The sequence below is a fragment of the Corapipo altera genome, unplaced genomic scaffold (genome assembly GCF_003945725.1).
Source record: "Corapipo altera isolate COAL_440 unplaced genomic scaffold, ASM394572v1 61411, whole genome shotgun sequence".
Lineage (NCBI taxonomy): Eukaryota > Metazoa > Chordata > Aves > Passeriformes > Pipridae > Corapipo > Corapipo altera.
In genome coordinates, this window is record NW_020884875.1 from 11,665,849 (window position 1) to 11,686,353 (window position 20,505).

A 20,505-nucleotide genomic window follows, 5' to 3' on the forward strand; every position below is an offset into this window, starting at 1 on the left:
GAAACAACTTGTCTGTGAAAAATTCGCAAAATTTTTCTCCAAATGCCCATAAGAGAAGTCAAAAACCTTTCATCTGTGCTGCTTTGTGCAGCTGTGGTGTCAGCCCATGAATTTCAACACCATCAGTCTAGAAGTTAGAAAAGGTGAGCATATCTTTCTTCTTATCCTGAGCTGTCTGGATTGTTGAATTCTAAACAATTAAAAAATCAATCAGTGTTACTGTGACATAACAACCAGTCAAGGTTTCATTAAACAGTGGAAGAAAATTATGTGCTCAGAATTTCCATAATTATTAAGAAACAACTTAGGAAATTTCAATTTATTAGAAATAGTTTTGATTGCAACTAATAATAACTAGATTTGGTTTACTGACACACAACATCCAAGGTAAGTGTTGTCATTCTACCTAATGCTTGATTTTTTTTCCAGCCATCAAAGTGATGGAAAGCAGCGATGTGGTCAAGCTGCAGACTTTGTCTGCCCATTCTTGGGTGAAGTGCCTACTCAGACAGAATCTTCTGTTTGGTTCCAGCTGCCACTAGTTTTATTTTGTTCCTTTGTTTGAAACAATATGGTTCAGAAAAATGGGGGTGTGCCTATTTTTTGTATCTTCCTTCTCTCAGCACTTCCAGTTTGGAAAGAAAGGATTGCAAAATACAATAATTTACCAGTTGTAAAATAATGCAGCTTAATTAAACCACCCAATCTCTCACTTATCACACAATTATCGCACAATTATCAGTGTGCAAATTCTTCCGAGAATATTAACGTTAAATGTTGTTTTAACGTTTTACTACAATGCTTTCTCATTAGCATTTGTATGAAGCTTACTATTAATCACCAAAATATAACCTAACTAGAAGTATAGTTTAAGATACTTTCTCAAAGTCAAGATAAAAGTATAACAATTCATATAAACAACACGATCAAGGAAATGCTTGAATTTGATCTGTGTCCCTTGGCAAAAAAAAAAATGCAGGTAGTTATTTTTCGTTGCATAATTTGCCAGTGTTGCTGTAAAAATCAGTGCTGCCCTGGTTTAGGAGCACCATGAACTGTCTCTATGGAGAAACCTTCATAATTTTGGTGATGTACTTTTTACTCTCTTTCTAAGTACTTGCTTCACACAACTATTGCACATCTTGCTCCCAGTTTATTGTACAAATAAAGAAAATGGACAGAAATTTGCTCTAAAGAGCTTGAAATAAAATAAGGGACACCAGCTTAGGACATGCAGGATACTCAAAGAAAACAGAAAATTACAGCAACTTAAGAAGTTATTTAATTATTTTCACATCATCATATCCCAGCAAGAGACTTTTAAGGTGGAAAATACATAGTATCCCTGAATTAAGTTACAAAAATTTTAGTCCAAAAATTGGCATGAGGAAACAATAAAATGCTGTGCATCGATATGGTTCATTTGCAGCTCATCAGGGTATTTCAAAATCATCAGACCAGAAATGGAGTTTGATGTCAATGCTGTGAAAGATATTATGGCAAACGAATATCCTAAAAGGTGAGAAAATGAAGCATTTGAATAAGTGCACACCCAAACATTTATCAGTCCTAATAAACACTTCTGCAACAAGATACACCACTAAATGTTTATGAAAACCACCTACCTCCTCTGTCCTCTGGAGAGGGCACATTTACATGTACTTTTATCATGGTCATTTCTAAGGTCTCAGAATCCAACCATTCCTATTTGCAAGCCTTGTTGCAAAACTGGGGCAGATGTGCAAGCTATATGTGGCATGTTAGGATGGCTAGGGCTTGTTCATTTACTTTAGACTCTCCCCCTTGCCTCTTAAGGCCAGAAGCACCTGGGTCATGATCCAGTATAAACCAAAGCAGATTTTTTCTCCAACATATACAGTCATAAAGTCCAGTGAGGAATCTATTAAAAGGTTTATGGCAGGTCACAGCCATAAGGTCACAAGTAAGGTCACCTCTCAGACAAAAAATGTGTGCCATTTCAAGGTTGGCACAGGTGTCCCATAATAGCATAAAACACACACCAGAATAAAATGAACTTTACTAAGAAAAATAGAAAAGTCCCAGTGGCAATTGTTTTAACAAACTGAACTTGCTTCTCAGACAATTGTAAACATTATTAATCACCCACAAACAGACATTTAAAATGTGATATTCAGTAGCTGTTTGCACTGCACAGAGAAACATGTAATTGCATTGTTACGATGGAATAAAAGATTAGCACACATTTTTTAAATGTATGGATATGTGTAACACTTGCCAAGTTATCTGAGGCAATATGGTGTGTTCCACAAACAAAGGAGGTGGGTTTACATGAAGTGTTTTACCTTTACCATAATAAGTTAGCGTATGGCAACGTCTTTGTGGAAAATTCTTCAGTTAATGATTTTAGTTAAAGAATGATTTCTGCTTTACTTAACATGGATTTTTACACCGATTCTCACTTCTGCTATGCAGGGACAAAAAATCATCCCCATCTGGCAAGATAGCAAGAAGAATGTCAGATTTAAAAACAAAAAAAATACCACTTTTGTTTCTTATATGAAAAATCTTCACTTGTAACGGCTAACACTGATATGATGATACTTTGGCAAATCCAATTTCTATAACGCAATACACTGACATAAGGGTTGAGAGTATTTGTAGTTGCTAAAGGACTGCTTTAGCATCTTTCTCAAGATGATCATGGTTTAAAGAATATTATTCTGTGAAGAGTTCTACATTTCTGTGTTGAAATTCCTTGCAAAACCAAAGTCTGTTCTACTGCTGAAGCCACTGTTCCACAATCTCGTTACAATATCAACAAACATTTCATTGGATCAAGTCATAATTAAGATGCTTAATAGAGTCATAAAAATGTAAAGCTCTATGATGCATATATACAATTTAGTTTCCCCAAGAAATAGCATTTTTTACACACATAGATTTTTCACAGAAAAGGTGATGGTGACTAAATGTCTCCATATTTTATAGAATTAAGTGACTCCAACGTTAATTCAAATGAATTACATATCACTAGAACAATGTTAAAGCTTAAAACTCTTTAATTTCCTATAATCTGAGAGTTCCAACACCTGCTATAAGCTAAAAAAAAAATAACACTTGGCATCTGTTTACTGTCATAGGAATAAAACCTACAGAAAAAGAAGCAGGTATAGGTGACAGCTGTTGCTCCTTAAGTTGAAGTTCAACCTGTTTTGTTGGAGGTCGTATGATTTCTTGGATCTGTAGAACCACAGTTCTTTGCCCTGTTACAGTTCTCTGTCCTGTTGTGCAAACCCCAGAAAACCTGGATGTGTACTTAAACTCCATGAAGCTCTCCGCTTTGGCATATCAGAACTGAATAGTTTTTAATATGCACAGAGGAAGCTCTTTCCCTTGTTAATGCGCATACACACATACTCCTAGTGACAGGACATATGGGTATGATGGGACATTAATGGAAATCTAAGCATATTGTTTACCAACTTAATTTACTTGTAAATCTCTTCTCAAGCAATCAGATTCAGCAAAACACCAATTACCCATCTCACAGTCCTTGTACAAGTGAAATGAAAATAAGATACTTAACTATAACTATTAAATATTAACACTGAATTGGCTGTATCAAGAACCTGAAGGAGCATCTTACCTGAATTGGGTATTGTGTCAGTCTCATGGGCCCAACTTGTATTTCTGTAGTTGAAGCCTGCTAAAGAAGAGCAATATAGATATTTTTTTCAGTCCAGGTCTTAATAAGATAGCATTTTACATGCAAGAAGGAAAGATAAAACAGAACCACGAAAAAGGCTCAAAGGCAGGCTGGCATATGACTAGCAGCCTCAATTTGGCTGCTTTGAAGTGTATCTTACATGATCATATTCACCAAATTCCTAATTTTGCTTTATTTGCCTGCAAGTTAAAAATTGCAGGGTTTTAAACAAGGAATCAAGAAACACTACTTCCTTTTCCCTCTCTCCCCAAAAGGGTACTTTGGTTACATAGAAGGACTTGTATGTTGCTTAAGACTACAGAAAGCCATTTATTTCTGGCCAAAAATTGCCCTATTCATTTGAATGTAATACAGAACTTGTATTAAAGGTCTTGTGACATATACTAAATAATAGTGTTTTAATGAGTTTGATTAGGAAAGAAGAGACTTTTCAGATAAGGGAACTTGTTTGAGTTGCAGATTTAAAGCTGTTTCCCAGAACAAATTTAGTTTTCAGGTAAAAACATCACTACCATGTGAGCCATGACATTTTCAGAAGACATGAGAGCACATCATAATTTAAACCTACTGCAAGAAAGCCAGTAGATGTAGGTGGTCGCTGCTCTGTTTGTTATATTTCCTAGGAGCTGGACTACCTTAATACTTTTTGTGTCTTGATACATTTCAATACACTTCTGTACGCCACTGATTTGTTTCACTTCAGACCATTAGCTACATAAGGTTGTTAAGCAACAGAACAATACATATGTCTTCCCACGGATGTACATACTTTTGAGTCTTTGAACACTTAAAATGTTGTTCCTCTCATGCATATGGAGAATTAGCTGCAAGTTACCAATCTCCAAAAGGGCAGACTCCTTTGATTTCCCAGTTACCAGTTATCCCAGGTGCCCGGGGTAAGCAAATTAAAGCAATCACCTCCCAAGACATGTAATTTGACCAAAATCCTAATTTGGTCAAATAGACAGAGTCCCAGGGCCATTCCCTGACACATAGGAATCCTGGAGCATTATTTCTGTGGCACTTTGCTCTGTGATGCTCAATAAGTTTGAGCCTTTTACACAGGCAACACTTAATCCTTTAAAAATGCATTTTTCAAAGGAATATGTAACAATATTCAAAATGATTGAAGGTACCAGTATTCAACATTTTCCTTCTGACAGTACAATACTGTGTTAAGTATTAACAGCCTTGCCTACATGTGAGACAGTGGTATTATGTATAGCTACGACTGGCACATTGGGCTTTCATGCACCACTGCGCATTGATTCTTCTCAGCCCAACAACATACGTCAGAAGGTGGTAATGGGCACTACTCCAAAAGATTAAACTACAAAGCCTGCCACTGTTCTCCAAAGCAAGAACTGCCCCCAATATAAATGTAGTTAACCTCTCCCTTTCTCACAGAAAAGCTTCACTTCCCACTTGAGCTCCCGCTGTAGCAGAATGTAGCTTAGTGCCTGTAAGTGTATCTCAACAGAAATGAAAGCACCTATCATAAACCATGACTTGAGAGTAAGATCAGAGAAACAGTTCTCTGAAAGCTCCCACCTTCTCTTCCTCTTCAGCCAAAAAAGAAAACCAGCACATTCACACTCCACTGGTGCTATCTAGGAAACTCTTCAATACATTTTTTATCTTGATTTACTTTTATTAAAAAAAGAATGTTTAGAAAATCTGTAAGACTACATAACAGATCTGGGTCAGTGTCAGAGCAAAAGCTTCTTTTTTGACAGTGCACAGCTCAAACTGTCTCAGAATGTGTGGATCAAGAGCCTGGGATTTTTCAACAAAAGAAGAACACAGATATATCCATGTATGCTAGGACACAGATATTTATTTTATTATCCATTTATTAATGCTAGGGAAATATGCTAGGGAACTCACATTGTAAATGAATGCCTTCCACTTCCTACCACTTCAGCGGACATCCAGTTTTAGTCACTCTGTATTGCCAAAAATGGAATAACTGTCTCCAAGACATAGATCAATGCAGGTAAGTCTATCAAATCCTTTACAGAGATTACTTTATAGATTAGCCACTTTTCTTATCCTGTTTATTGTAAAAGAACAACAACAAAATAATCCACTCACTCAGACTCTGACTCAGAGTTTTTCTCCCTGCTGCTTCTGTGTCAGCCTCAGGAATAGAAAACATAAGAAAAAGAAGAACATAAAAATCAGGGTCTTTCTCTCTCTTCCCCCCTTCCTTTCAGTTTCAGGGTGTTCCTGCCTTTGCTAACAGCAGGAAAGCATGATGAAAATTGGAAAATCTGAGCCTTCTGATGTAGGTGAACTTGTCCCGGTCCTGCTCTGTGCAGACATGATAGGGTCAGAACCACAGAGGGATGCAAAATAGGTGCTGTTATATATGAAAGATTGCCATGTATAGCCTTTAAGTCCCCAAAATGACTAACTTCATTTCTTATACAACACACGGAAACAGATGGAACTGTCAAATTAAGACTGGTAATGAACTTGAGTATGGGAAGGATAAATAAACCTTCTTGTCAAATATAGCAAAAGGTACATCTGAAATACTCCTTCCTGAGTCTTGTTTTACAAGCTGAATCAGACCCTTGGATTTATATGCCCAAATTACTGTGGGTATAAGTGACTGACTCACTTTTTCGAAACTCAGCTACGGGAGGCAACAAGAATAATGACGTGTCTGGCCTTCACAAATGTCCTATGGATCTCTCATGGGCCTAAAGGAACAAATTATACATCTTCTGAACTTCCAGAAGAATGTGACCATGTGGACATGGCATAGCAGTGATACCATGACTGCTGTTCGTTTTCTCACATAAGGGAATATCACATTGCTGATGATTTCCAATTTAAATGAAGCTCTCATTATGTGACTGACTGCTAGGAAGGACTGTTAATAGATCTGCAGTCTAAATCAATTGGTGTAGTAGCTCATAACAGACTTTTCTGGTAAAACACGGAGAGATAAGCCTGATTCCAAAGAGGTCAGTGAGAAAATCCCTAATTGCAGTGAGCAGAGGAACAGACACAGTGCTGGAAGCAAAGAAATAAAAAATAAAGTAACAACCTGGAAACACTAAAAGCTGAAAAAAGTGAAAAAAATTTTGGTTTAACATTTTAAACTGCCTAATATTATTTTCAATATCATTATAACATCCTAAGCAATCTCCACAGGAATAAGTTATTAATCAAATAATTAGACAAAATCAATGGTACTTTCTTAACTATTATGCTTTTTTGTAAATCAGTGATCATCAATTACCTTACTATCATAGCAGTGACATTAAGCAAAATGCAGTTACTGCTTCATTAAATTTCCACCTTTCTAAATTATCAGTACAAAAATCTTTACCCCCTTATGCCTGCAGACTTACAGCCCCTGCAGTTTATGAATCATCAATAATTACCAACACACCACTGTAATTAGTGTTGACTAATTACTACAGAAAAATCTTCTTGCATAATTCTGTGCTGCTCCAAAGCAACAACTGCAGCTGCAGCCAAACAAGCAGTGAAGCAAGGTGTAGTGGGTTGACCCTGGCCAGATACCGAGTACACACTAAAGCCGTTCTCTCACTCTCCCTCTGCAACTGGACAGAGGAGAGAGAACAAAAAACAGCTAAGGATTCATGAGTTGAGATAACAGCTGGGAGAGGTCACTCATTGATCACCTTCGTGGGTCACTCCTCCATGGGGTACAGTCCTTCACAAATGAGCTGTACTGACATGGGTCCCACACAGGGGACACAAGTCCTACTCGGTAAAAACCTGCTCCAGTGTGGGCTTCCCTCTCCACAGGCTGCAGGTCCCTGGTAGGACACTGCTCCATCTTGGGCTTCCCACAGGGTCACAGCCTCCTTCATGCATCCCATGGAGGAGTGACCCACGGGACAGCAGTTTGGGAAGAACTGCTGCCCGAGGGATGGACTCACACTGGAGAGGTCCATCAAGGACTGTCTCCCGTGGGAGGGACCCCACGGGAGCAGAGGGGGAAGGACTCCTCTCTCTGAGCAGCGGCAGAAACAACAACTGACCTCAACCCCCATTCCCCCTGCACTGCTGGAGGGGAGGAGGGAGAACATGGAAGGAAGGAGGGGGGAGAGGAAGGTGTTTTTAAGACTGTTTTATTTCTCACTCTTTGGCTCTTATCCTATTAGTAATAAATTTAAGTACTATCCCCACTTTGAGTCTGTTTTGCCCATGAAGGTGATCAGTGAGTGACCTCTCCCAGCTGTTATCTGAACTCATGAATCCTTAGCTGTTTTTTGTTCTCTCTCCTCTGTCCAGTTGCAGAGGGAGAGTGAGAGAATGGCTTTAGTGTGTACTTGGTATCTGGCCAGGGTCAACCCACTACACAAAGGTGTTGTGAGTTCAGCCTCCTGAAAAGGCTGTGGATGTGCCAGTTGAGAAGCATCACACAGATGCCAAGGTCCCTTTGGACACCCTTTTGCCCTGAAGGTTCCTTCCCTCTGTATCTTTTTTCTCTTTAGTTACTCTCACACTGGTGTATCCCTTCCTTCATCTTTGTAGTATGTTTTCAGACCTCTGTCCCTTTGGTTTAGCAAATGGGTAACAGGACTCTCTTTTTGACCCAGCTTTCCCCTGGTTACATCTCCCCATCTTTGCTAGGGTTCATTTGCACTTCTCTCCAGCTCACTTTCCCCCATCCACACCACTGGTGAGAGTTGACAACTCAGCCTGTCCTTTGGCTCTTACCATTCCACTTTTGATTGTACCACTATTTTCAGTCTCAAATCCCTTGGCTTTTTTTTTTTTCCCCCGGCCAAACTACAGTCCTGAAAAGAATTACAACCATGTATGACCTCAACACAGGCCTTAGCCAGCTTGAATTCCCTTATGAGACATAGGACACAGAGCTATTTTCTAACATCCCTGGCCTGGAGCTGATGTCCTGCTCCTCTGCTTGCTACAGCACACCTGACCAGGGTGCCCAGCTTCTCTTCCACTGTTAGCAGAGTTACACTCCTTTTCTTTGTCTTGCCTTCTTTAGCAGAACTATATCCCAGTCTTTATCACTTTTTACTTTTTTTATCACTTCTGGTCCTTTCAACTCCAACCCACTGGCATTTTTGTGTAGTTTAACACTTGGCAACTCTTTCTCTGTTTGGAGTCTCCTCATGTTTCTTTTCCAGCTTCAACTGTTACAAAGAATATCACTTCACTTGTTCAGCAATTTCTGGACAGATTTACAAAGTTCTTTCCACCTCTGAGTCAAAAAGTCACTAAATGATAAGCTGTCAAAGACTAAGTAGGACGAATCACTACACACTCATATTGCTGATGAGTTGGTTCTGAACTAGATGCCTTCTGGCTTGACCTCTGTGGCTTTTTCAGACACCATCTTTCCCTGCCTCATTCATTTGACCTGCTGCCTCTGTTTATCCTCTCCACCCACCAGTACAGCTACTCTCTTTCAGGAAACACTGCTCTCTGCCACCTCTGTTGTCAGAATCTGTTGGTCTTTTTTTTTCTTTTTTTTCCTGTTAAATTCCCCTTGCTGTGGTTCCCAGTTAACTTTTGCATCTGCTTCCCCAGCTGCTCGTGCACTTCATTTTCTTGGCTCCCACTAGAGGACTGCCAACTCACTCTACTCCACAAGCTGCTCCCCTCATGCCAGCCAGCTGCTACCTTTCCAAGGAGTCCAGAGGAGCATTACATAGTTGAATAGCTCAACTCTGAGGTTAATGCAAGGTCATGTTATTTTATTTCTGAAAATAATGATCAAACACACATACCGTTTAGAAGAAATAAGGTTTCATCATTGTCGACACAGCCACTGCAATCTCTGCAAGCATCTGTAACAGAAGCCTGACCCATCAGATACATAGGAACTGGCTAAAAAAAATGCATATGAATTTTGAAGAAGTAGCCTGTTCATGACATATGTGACAACACACATTGAGGCATGCAGCATGAAAACACTACATACACAGGCAAAAAACTGGACCCCAAAACCACAAAGACATCTAGGTTTGGCAGGCTCTATTGTGCTTTGTAAGTGCATGTAGCTCAAGGGTAGAGTTCACAAATCTGTCTGGTCCTTCTGTTTCTCAAAAGCGAGCAGAATTGGGATGAGGCCACCCCAATGCCTCCAGTTAAAGCTACGTCACTGCACACAAGAGAATTGAAAATTTACCAGGGAGAGGAACAAAGTCAAGGGAAAGTAGAGCCTTCCCTTTCGTGACCATTTTCACCTCTGGGTGAGGAAATCAGGCTCCTGTTGCATACTCTCAATCATGACCCTTGAACACCTTTTTTGCAGTGACTTGTGTCTGAAAAGAAGCCTAACTTTCTTTCCCACCTCCCCCTTTCCCACCAATCTTGTCTTCACCTGGTGGGAGAGCACTCCTCTGGGAGAGAAGCATTGGAAACCAAGCATGGCTAACCCTAGGCTATCATACACCAGATGCACCAGCCCACTGTCATCTTTGCATTTCCCTTATGCTCTGAGAATATCAACCTAACTTCAGGGGACCTGCCATAGAGATGTCTCTGGCGTGAACTCCACGTATTCTTCAGTGTGAGCCATGTGCCAAGATTTCCTAGCTTACTAGAGCTGAAATTGGCAGCAGTTCTGGAGATAAGCAGAAGTCCTCATAAAAACATCAAAGTAAGGATCAAATGCCTGAAGCTGAATTTCTGTGAATTACAAAGTTGATAATATATTGAATGTTTTTATGTTTGGTTCTCAGAGTCAGCTCCTACAACTGCTTCTGGGTAAAGCTGAAAAGATCTGTCTGATCAGAATCAGCTTCAGGAACAGATGTCAAGATTTCTATCTTTCTTCCTTCATTTTTACTCCTCTCTATACTGTTTCTTGAATTACGTTTCAAACAAGAAATTAGGAAAGTAAGCATTCAAAACCAGAGATCTCTTTCTTCTCTGTATCTCACTCCTTTTCCCCCTGTGCAATATAATTCATTCATCAAGCAATTACAGGCAGTAGTGATAGTATAAATTTCCTATTTCAATTTAAAATCATTGGTAAGGGAAGAAAAGCAAACCAGTGGGATGCAGACAAACCTCTGAAAGGCAAGGAGAAGAGAAAAGGGAACAAAGGGCAGCTAGCACAAACAGGTCACAATCAATGGATCATCCTAAGGACAACAAAAACTGAGAAAGAAAACTGTACCTCTGTCAGGTTGCTAGAGATTTTAGATGACTGCTTGAACAAGCAAGTTGACACTTGTAAAATAATCCTATGAGCTCTAATATAATGTGTCTGATATAAAAGGATAACCTAAGAAAGAATATTATTTAATATTATTTTAGGACTTTTTGCATTCTGTTCATACTTCACTAGTGGCTGCCTTGCGAACGCATTGTCATAATAGGACAATAGAACAATCAAGTGGAAAAGACACTAGTTCAGCCATTATGGAGCTACATTTGACAAACAAACTACTATTGTGGGGCAGCCCTCAATTCTGCTCACAGCAGCAGCTACTTATGGACCTGTCAATGGGACAAAAAGCTCAAAACCCCTTAATCCATAGAGGGTAGTCCAGACGTATTTCAGTTCTATAATTTGCTGATTAAGGCTTTCAACAGAGTATCGAAGCAATCCTGCAGGATTGTACACACAGTTTCTCACCATGTAGATTTTTCTCGTATGGATTCAATGGTCATGATCTGCACCTAGGTGCTACTAAGATCACTCAAAAATTCTGATTCTTGATGTCAGCAAAAAATAGAACTGGTGTACAAGACACAGTTAGTTGAACATATTTGATTAGCATGTTCCTTAAGAAAACACTGTAAATCTCTGGGGAGATTTCTAAACAAATTCCCATGTTCTTTTTAGAAACGCTGTGAGAAACAAGCAAAAATTGGTCAGACGAACAAATCTTGGCCCAATATCCGATCTTCTGAAGTGGCCAAAAGCAGATGTAAACTGAAAAATGCAAAAACAGGACAAACACAGTGATACTGTTCCTTACACCACCTAAGCTTGGTGCTTATAGTTCATCTCAGGTTATGCTTTCCTGTTCACAAAACAGCAGGACATGTAAATTAAGATCATACTTTTCTCCACTGACCATGTACAGTGTTTCAAAATCTACAGGAGTAGGAAATGGCCTCCCCTTCTCCCAGATATTCAGAACCCGAAAAAGACCTGATTAATGGCTTGAGATGCTCAGTGGAACAGCAATGAATCACAAAACTTTTGGCTTAAAGGGACCCCTGAAGGTCATCTAGTCCCTCCAAGTAGTGCTATCACAATGCTATCACAGGTCAAGGATCCCTTTTCATCATGGCTGCTGTGCAGGCAATTACACCACAGCCTGTACGGACAAGAAAGGAATTAAAATCTATTTACTGGACAAATGGTTTAACTCCCAAACTACAATGTTCTTAGATTTGTGGAAAGAAAACCAACTACAGAATGTAGTCACCAATGACATCAAGTTTATTTTGAATACTGACTTGGTCAACATAATTTTCTCTGAAAGTGTGTTTATTTTGTCAGCACACACATTTCATGTCACTAAATATGCATGGCAGGTAAGTTATGTTTATGTCCTTGCAGTGTGAAGATGCAAGGGGAAAACAAACTTTTCCAAACATCTATCAAAGTAAACAGAATCTGCCGAAGACTTGTGGGTCTTGGCATGGTGAGATCTCTTTCTGTAAATCTGTTTGTAATCACTGTCCATTCTCAAATTTGAAGGAGCATGAGTCACACACATTAGTGGGGAATCCAATCCAATCTTTATGGGGGGATCCAATCAAATCTCTGTACACCAACCCTAGCAAAAAACACACCAACTAAGCCTGAACTGTTTCAGAAATACATGCACTGGTGTTTACGAGAGAGCAAAATTCAAGACTATAGATACAGAAAGATTTAAAAATTATTCCTATTGTCATCTTTGTATGTTGAACTAGCCAAAAAAGTAACTACTGTGAGGATAGGAACAAAGATCCAAACAAAACAACCTTATGCTACCATGTAAATTTATGGTGAACCCACGCTTTCAATGCTGTACGAAATCTTTTGTTTTCCTTGAGATAAATAAACCAAAACTAGAAAAATTAAAGAGAAAGCAACAAGAATAATCATGGTATTCCAAGGCATTTTTTGATAACTAAAAAGACTAGGCTGCTTCTGCCAGAAAAGAGCTATCTAAGGAATGGAATAGGCATCTATGAAATCATGGACAGTGTAGGGCAGAACAAAGAATGACTCATCAATAGTATCCACAATACAAGAAATATGATGTTTCCCTTAAAGCAGGCCACTGGAGGGGGTGTTGTTAAAACAGCAGTTGAACAAAATTTACCAAGTGTAGGCCCCTGTGTTGCTGCAGAACACATCAGTAAGAACATAACTTCAACTCACAAGCCCCTCAGTTATAGGTTAAAAGAGGTCCAGGGAACAATCCCTCTCCATCTACGCTCTTCTCTACCTGTTGCGTAAGGCTCCTTGTGTTTACCCGAGACAAGATAACAGGCAGACAGACCTATGGTTCAATACAGTAGATCAGTTCTTGCGCATGGCTATTAAAATTGATAAAAAAAAATTGAAGTGAGTTTCAATATCAGAAATTTCAGATAATATGATAATAGATACATGAATGGAAACAGCTAGAGCATAAATCTGCTGCAAGATGTTAGCGAAATAAACACGATCTTCTTCCACCACCTCTTGGTCTAGGTAAATACTCATAACTTAGAAAGCATACAGTTAGTCTGCAATCAAACAATTACTTCAAAATTAAAATTAACTTTGTCTTCCAAACACTGACTAAGAAAAAGCATCTGGCAGTTGTCTGCAGAGGGTCTCTGAGATCAGCATTTGCCCTAGAGACTGTTCAGTTCCCTTGGCTTTGCCAAAAAACAAATCCTAAGTTCTACTTCTGTGCTGGGTTGTGGGAGGCATACCTCCAGGGTTCTGTGATGTCAGCAAGAGCTTGCTGGAAGACAGTTATCACATTTGAAACTCTTCTTGAAAATTAGCAGAGGAAGAAGTTATGTATTTTACTATGTGAATATTCAGGAGTTTTCCGCAAGTCTACTTCTACTAGGAAAGGACAATCTGTCTCCTTTCTCTTCATCAATGTATTGCTGGCTTTTGTTGCTCCCCATTGAAAAATACTTTAATTCAGATAGATGTTGACAATGCCCTGGTTTCAGACACGACAGGATTAATTTTTTGGAGTAGCTGAGAGGGGACATGGCCAAGACCCTGTATTTATTCTATATCACCTCACATCATTGCTGGGGACAGGGGGGAAGGGACTCTCTCTATTCCTGGGAGAAGGGGTTCCTTCCAGGCAAGAAAACTTGGTGGATGGAGTGGTCCAGCACTGTTTATTGTCGGGGGCTTTCCATTGTTTCTTTCTCTTATACCTTTTGCTATTATTATTGTTACTGTTACTGTTTGTTTTCTTATCTCATTGCTGTTTCCAGTAAACTGTTCTTATCTCAACCCACCATCTTTTCTTTTTGTGCCTCCAGCCGGAGGGGGAGGAGGGGAAGCAGCAGTGTGGTTTTAGCAGGATTACTAAATTGAAGGATGCCATTCCTAAACCATAATAGACAAGAAATAGCGTGCTCTCAATTAATTTAATGCTACTGTTACAGTAGTAAATAACCTATCTGTTTTCTTACTGAAGGACATAAATATTGTTGTCTTGGCTTCCATTGCTTAACATAAACTATACAGAATTTTACTGAAAGTGAACAAAATCACTAAGATTATGCCCCTCAATAGCCTGAGAACAGTCAGATGCAGCACCTGAAATCATCAATCATGGCTGGGCTTTGCGAAAGAAGATTTGGGAAGGGCTCTACCCACGTTTGTTGCAAGCGCGCTGGTGGCTAGAAAGGTCAATACGAGATAGACACGTCCGGTTGCAAAAGGCACAGCAGAAAGACTCCTTAGGTGGTATATTCTGCAAGGCACGATTCTTTCTGCGTTGTCTTTTCCCCTCGAGAGTGATCCTGTGTGCTTTCTCAAAGGCATCTGCAGCATTATAGATGGTGTGTCTCCAGACCTCCCGATTGGAGGCCAGAGTAGATCAGTTATGTTGATCAATATGGCCAAGGCTGAGATGTTGTTTCAGGGAGTCCTTGTATCTTCTCTTTGGGGCTCCTCTCGTGCAGCAGCCGGTGGCAAGTTCACCATAAAGCAAGATCTTAGGGAGGCAGTGGTCCTTCATCCTGGAGACGTGTCCTGCCCAGCGCAGCTGTGTTCTCAGCAACATGGCCTCAGTACTTGTGACTGCTGCTTGTTCTAGAACAGATGTATTGGTCACATAATCTGACCAGTGGATGTTTAGGATTGAACGGAGACAGTGTTGATGGAAGCGTTCTAGGAGTCGCAGGTGGTGGCGGTAGATGACCCATGATTCAGATCCGTATAAGAGAGTAGACAGCACTATGGCTCTGTAAACACTGATCTTTGTACTTTTCTTCAAGTGTTTATTTCACCAAACTCTTTTATGAAGTTTTCCAAAAGCACTATATGCCTTTGCTAACCTGTTATCTATCTCTCCATCAATCTTACAATCCGAGGAGATGAGGCTACCCAGGTAATTAAACTGCTGAACTGATTTGAGCTCTGATTGGCCAATGGTGATGTGGGAATGATGGAAGACTTCCTGAGGTGCTGGTTGATGGAGAACTTCTGTCTTCTTTAAACTGACTTCCAGCCCAAAGAGCTCAGCAGCGCTGAAATACTGATGTGCAAGTGCACACATAGGCATTATGGACTCTACTCCAAGGGTTAAAAGGAAAAAAAATTTTGACCCAAGGTATTTGCTACGTTTTTAATCTACCATTTTTCCAACACTATCCACTGTAGATACTACTAGCTATCAATATCAGCCTACGGTTGGAGTGGGTAGCAGGCTTCTTCTTCAGAGATGCATGATAGATGTCACCATCAGAGCTTTGGCTTAGTATCACCTCCTCTTATTTCTTCTCTTGGGTAGACATAGCTGGAAGAATTTTTTTCCTGGTTCAAAGAGGTCTACTCCTATCATTTTTTGCCAGCTACAGCAATGCATCTACATACTATCTCAGCCTAAAACCTCTATAAAACACTACATTCCTCTTGCTGGAACAAAGGGAAAAAAAACCCAACAAAAACCAGAACAAACATGTTCTGATGAGAGTGAGTCATATATTGAAGTTTTCTGAATTGTGTTTCACTTAGAAAAAAACTCAGCATTGAACTTTGATCTACATTTCACAAAAATACCAAAATAAGCTCCAGTAAAGAAAAGGGTATTGTATCTAAAGAACAGGAATATGTCCTTTGAAGACATAATGGTGCCTCTTCCTTGCTCCTTCACAGTCAGATAGTGTTTGTTTTACAGAACTTCTGTCCTGTTTGTTCGAGTCTGGGGACAGCCAGCTGAAAACAACTAGTTTGGCCTTTTAATTAAAATGTTAGCATCTGCAGGATATGTCTTAGAATTATACCTAGAAACTCTATATCAAAATAAACAAACAAAACCAAAAATACAAACCCCAACAACTCCAAATTGCAAATACACAGTACAAATAGCAATAAAACAAAAATTAAATCTTCCCAAGTTTTTAGGATAACAGGTACATATGGACACTTTTCCCATTACCATGTAACATTGACTCTGAAATCCAAAAATAGCATTTAAATATATGTCAAAATTAATTAGTTTGCTGTCACTCTTTTAATTAGAAATCCACAAATAGAATTATTTCAAGAGCAGACCCTACCATCTCAAGTATCACAAGTGATGCTGTACCGCCTGTTATTGTGCAACTACAAATTATCAACATGAAAGTCTCTGCCATATCTCACACCAAAAATTGTGCAGACAATGAAAATCAAAGCCAAATTCTCATCAAAATAAACAGCTCCAAGGTTCCCATGATGACTGAATAATTCATGATCACATTTAATTCAGTTTAAGTTTCTATTTTAGTTTTGACAAAGCCACTGCAGATGGCAGCAATCATGTCTCAAATATTCCAAGACTGATATCCAGATATCACCTTCTGGGATGCGCACATTGTCTTGCCCACTGGTGAATCATCTAACTAAGCCACATAGATGTTACCCAAACACAGCATTTTTCACCCTCTCTATTTTGTCATTCAAGACTAAATTGTTTATGAAGCTTGTCTCACCTATTTTAGTTTATAATCCTCAGAGACAGAGATCACCTATCGCTTTTATAATATGTCACATAATAGGGTACACGGGTTGATTAATTCTATAAGCCCTACCCAAATATGGATGAAGACTGAGGAAAAGTAGAAGCAGTATTTCTACAAGGTAGGTAGGTATAGGTCAGAGGAAGAGGGAGCTCTGATGCAGAGGAATAGAGTAGCTGGTGATAGATGTACCTGAAGAATTCGTACCTTGCAGAAGTAAGAAATGGCCTGATAAATCTGGAAAATTAATTAATAAGTCTTACAAACTTGAATGCAGTCATGATAATTTCACTCCCATTACTCTAGTAGTGTAAATGCTGGTAGGATCAGCATCTAATTTTAGTGTTTAACTTTTGCATACAGTTGCAATCCCATTAAGCTCTGCAAAAGCATAGAAAGAAGGCCTAGCATAGTCCTTCCTCTGTTCTGCTGCACTAGAGCAATTTATAACTTATGCAATAAGCAATAATGATTTTGGTATTACTCATCACTATTCACACAGTGTGTGTGTGTGTGAAATTAAAAGCTTTCTGGAAAAAAAACTTCTTTTGGACATTTTGTTCCAGACTTAACAAGGAGAAGCACCACTAAGTTAAGTGCCACATTTCAGATCCAGCATTATAAGAGTCATGCCAATGTTCTACAGAGTGCTCTTAATGCTACTCCAGTCTTTATGTACTGACATCTATTTGAACACAATATAGTCATTTTAATCCACCATCATTAGGATGTAATTATGCAACTTACTACCAACACATTACTGAGAAGATAAAAAAATGGCACTGTTATATTCTCCACAGATAGTGAAGCACAACCCTCTCACAAAAATCTTGACAACTAATCTTCTCCTACAGCTTCTGCATATGCACAGTATGAACATCCACACCTGAAAGCAGAAGTTCTGGCTGAGTGCAGTGTTAACTGCCAAACTTTCTCTCCCTAAAGAATAGTTATAGTTGCCTATTTTCAATGTGCCTGATATTGCAGAAGCCGAATTCAGTTCAGTGATTGTTTAATTTTATTTTATGAGCAATATTGCTGGAGACAAAAAGGGTTTCTTGTACAGTTAAAGGCAGCATGGCCTAAATGCTCAGCATTTCACAGAATTAAACCCTTATTAAGCAACAGGAACTATATACATATCATGAATCATAGAAAAGTATTAATCTCCTCTCCAAGAGATCACATGCACAGTCAAAAGCCTGACACTTTCCAAACAACTTTATTTAGAAATACTACCTCTGAAAGCCATAAAATATTTTAGTTTCAATTCACAAACATTTTCACCAACAGAGATTTTATAAGGCATGATCTCTTCATTTTAGTGGGTTACACTCCATATCATGTACAACTCTAATGAATAACTGCTTATGCATGTTATTTACACTCTTACACTACAGTCCATGAGATTACAACACAAAAACATATTCCTGAATTTTCTGTTATATCTCTCTCTCATATATATCTTTATATTACAACTGTCTTTGGATGGACTCTGCAGGGAAATATGACATTTCCTGTTAATACTGTACTTATTCACAAGTGCGTATCACAAGACAGGAAACAATAACTTCTCTAAGTTTCTTGCTGAGTTGCATTCAGTTTTCGAAGGTAAGGAATATTTGATTGGCATAAACTGGGGGAAATGAGCTGCCAAGAGAACAGGGAAAGTGATCTGGGCACTCAGGCCACTCATGCTGAAAGTCTGTGACAGAGTTGTATGGAAGAACAAAGACATTGAGTTATATTGAACAAACGATGAAAATCAATACCATTTTACAAAATGTATGGGGCCACCCTAGTATAATCATGAATAAAAACCACATCAAAATATATAAAAACATATAAAAATATAAAACCATATAAAATATATAAAACATATAAAATAATAAAAAATATATTTTCTAGAGAAAGAAAACTTAATAAACCTCTCCTGTTCAAGACTGATGAAGGGGATTTGTTGGAATGCCAGAGACAAAGCTATTAAAAAAACTGCAGGAAAAAAAAGCAACTGTGAGGTAGGTAGGCCAGCTTTCTGATCCAAGAGTCCAGAAATTTTATTTTACTTCACATAGTAAGTTACTGTTAAAGTTAAAATGCTTTACTGAAGGTAAGTAAGAGACATTGGGCTGGGAGGCCTCCTCATCTGTACTAAAATGTCTGTAATTGTTACAGTTGATGACCATAAAAAGTTCATTTTTGGGCACACATAAAACATTCTGACTAGCTCACTGGTCCCACCTGCAGAAACCCTGTAATGAAGTGACAACATAGATTTCTGGATTCTCACACTGAGTAACATAAGAGCATCCCTGATTATTTCCATTAAGGTACTGCAAATATAAAAAATACTACTCCTCCTTACTGAATTTAGACCTCAAGTCTTCAGATCTGCATATTACTAAAACCATGAATTTTCACATATACAGCTCTTCTACTGCATATGTGAAAATAATACTTTTCCTTTTTAGACCTTTGTAGTGACATGAAGCTTACCAATTGCTCTATATTTAGCTGCCAGACACAGGTTATAACAACCCTAAGGCTGTTTTAGACTTCTGGGTGCAATGACCCTGTGGAAATGTAAAGTCAAACTGGTGTTCTGGTTTTTCCAGTCAAGCTGGATGGTTCTACTCGGGTGCTTAAATATTTTGCTAAGTCAGGCTTCAATGAAGGCCAGGATTGCAAACATGCAACAACAGCTGCACTGGGTCAGACCAAGCCACCAAGACAACATCATGACTCTGAAAATGATCAACACAGGATAATATGTATCACACTAGAATAAGCAAGTGTGACACCTCCTACATCCATTCCCCACTGCAGACCTTGAGATTTCCAAAACATATAGAAATAATTTTCTTAGTTATTAATCCCCTAAAAATCCCTCTTTTACTTATTTTTTTCAGAGTCACTCTGAACTCATGCTATGTGCTCCATGGAACACTAGCTCCCTTTTTTATATATAGCTGTGAAGCACGGCACAGTCTGACACATTCTGCAATTTGCAGTCATTATGTTTTTCACAGAAACTGCCATATAGCAGGTACAGATTACTCAGAAAACTTTTATTAAAAATAAAGCAAAGCCATTTCTAAGTCCTCAAGGTAGATAAAGTCATATTTTCAAAGTTAGTGTGAATCAACATATCCCTGAATCTACAGTAGGTCTGAGACAACAGCCTTGATAGTCTGGAAGGCAATTTTACAGTCAGCATGGTGGACTTACCTTGCAGACAGATCTGTTCTGAAGTGGGAATTTGACTTGTGTATTCTAAAAGACAAGTGGCCTTAACACATCACTGGAGTAGGTGTGAATCTGCAGTAGGTCAGAGACAACAGCTCTGATAGACTTCAAGGCAATTTTACAGTCAGCTTGATGGACTTACCGTGCAGAGAGATCTGTTCTGAAATGGCAATTTGCCTTGTGTACTCTAAAAGACAAGTGGCCATGACACACCACTTACATGCATCTTGTATAGTAGTTTGTTTTTTTCCCTACAGAAACTGAGACTGCTGCTTCTCAGATCCATATTCAGATAATTTGATTTTAAAGAGACCTCAGGAAAGGAGCCCCCCCGCCCCCCCGAAAGTTAGCAGTAAGATAAGAAAGAAGGTGAGAAGTCATTTTGCTAG

General features: G+C 38.9%; 1 protein-coding gene across 5 annotated transcripts in view; it reads right to left on the reverse strand.

Annotated features, from left to right (window-relative positions):
- The window catches only part of PDE8B (phosphodiesterase 8B), a 72,425-nt gene that overhangs the window by 36,119 nt on the left and 15,801 nt on the right, over positions 1-20,505 (reverse strand). For 2 of the 5 annotated variants that reach the window (XM_027634367.1, XM_027634366.1), the window contains exon 2: positions 3,629-3,685. In XM_027634367.1, the coding sequence (XP_027490168.1) occupies positions 3,629-3,685 (57 nt within the window). Of the gene's footprint in view, positions 1-3,628; positions 3,689-5,803; positions 5,849-20,505 lie in introns of those variants that run through there. The other 3 variants (XM_027634365.1, XM_027634364.1, XM_027634369.1) reach the window with 2 other exon arrangements.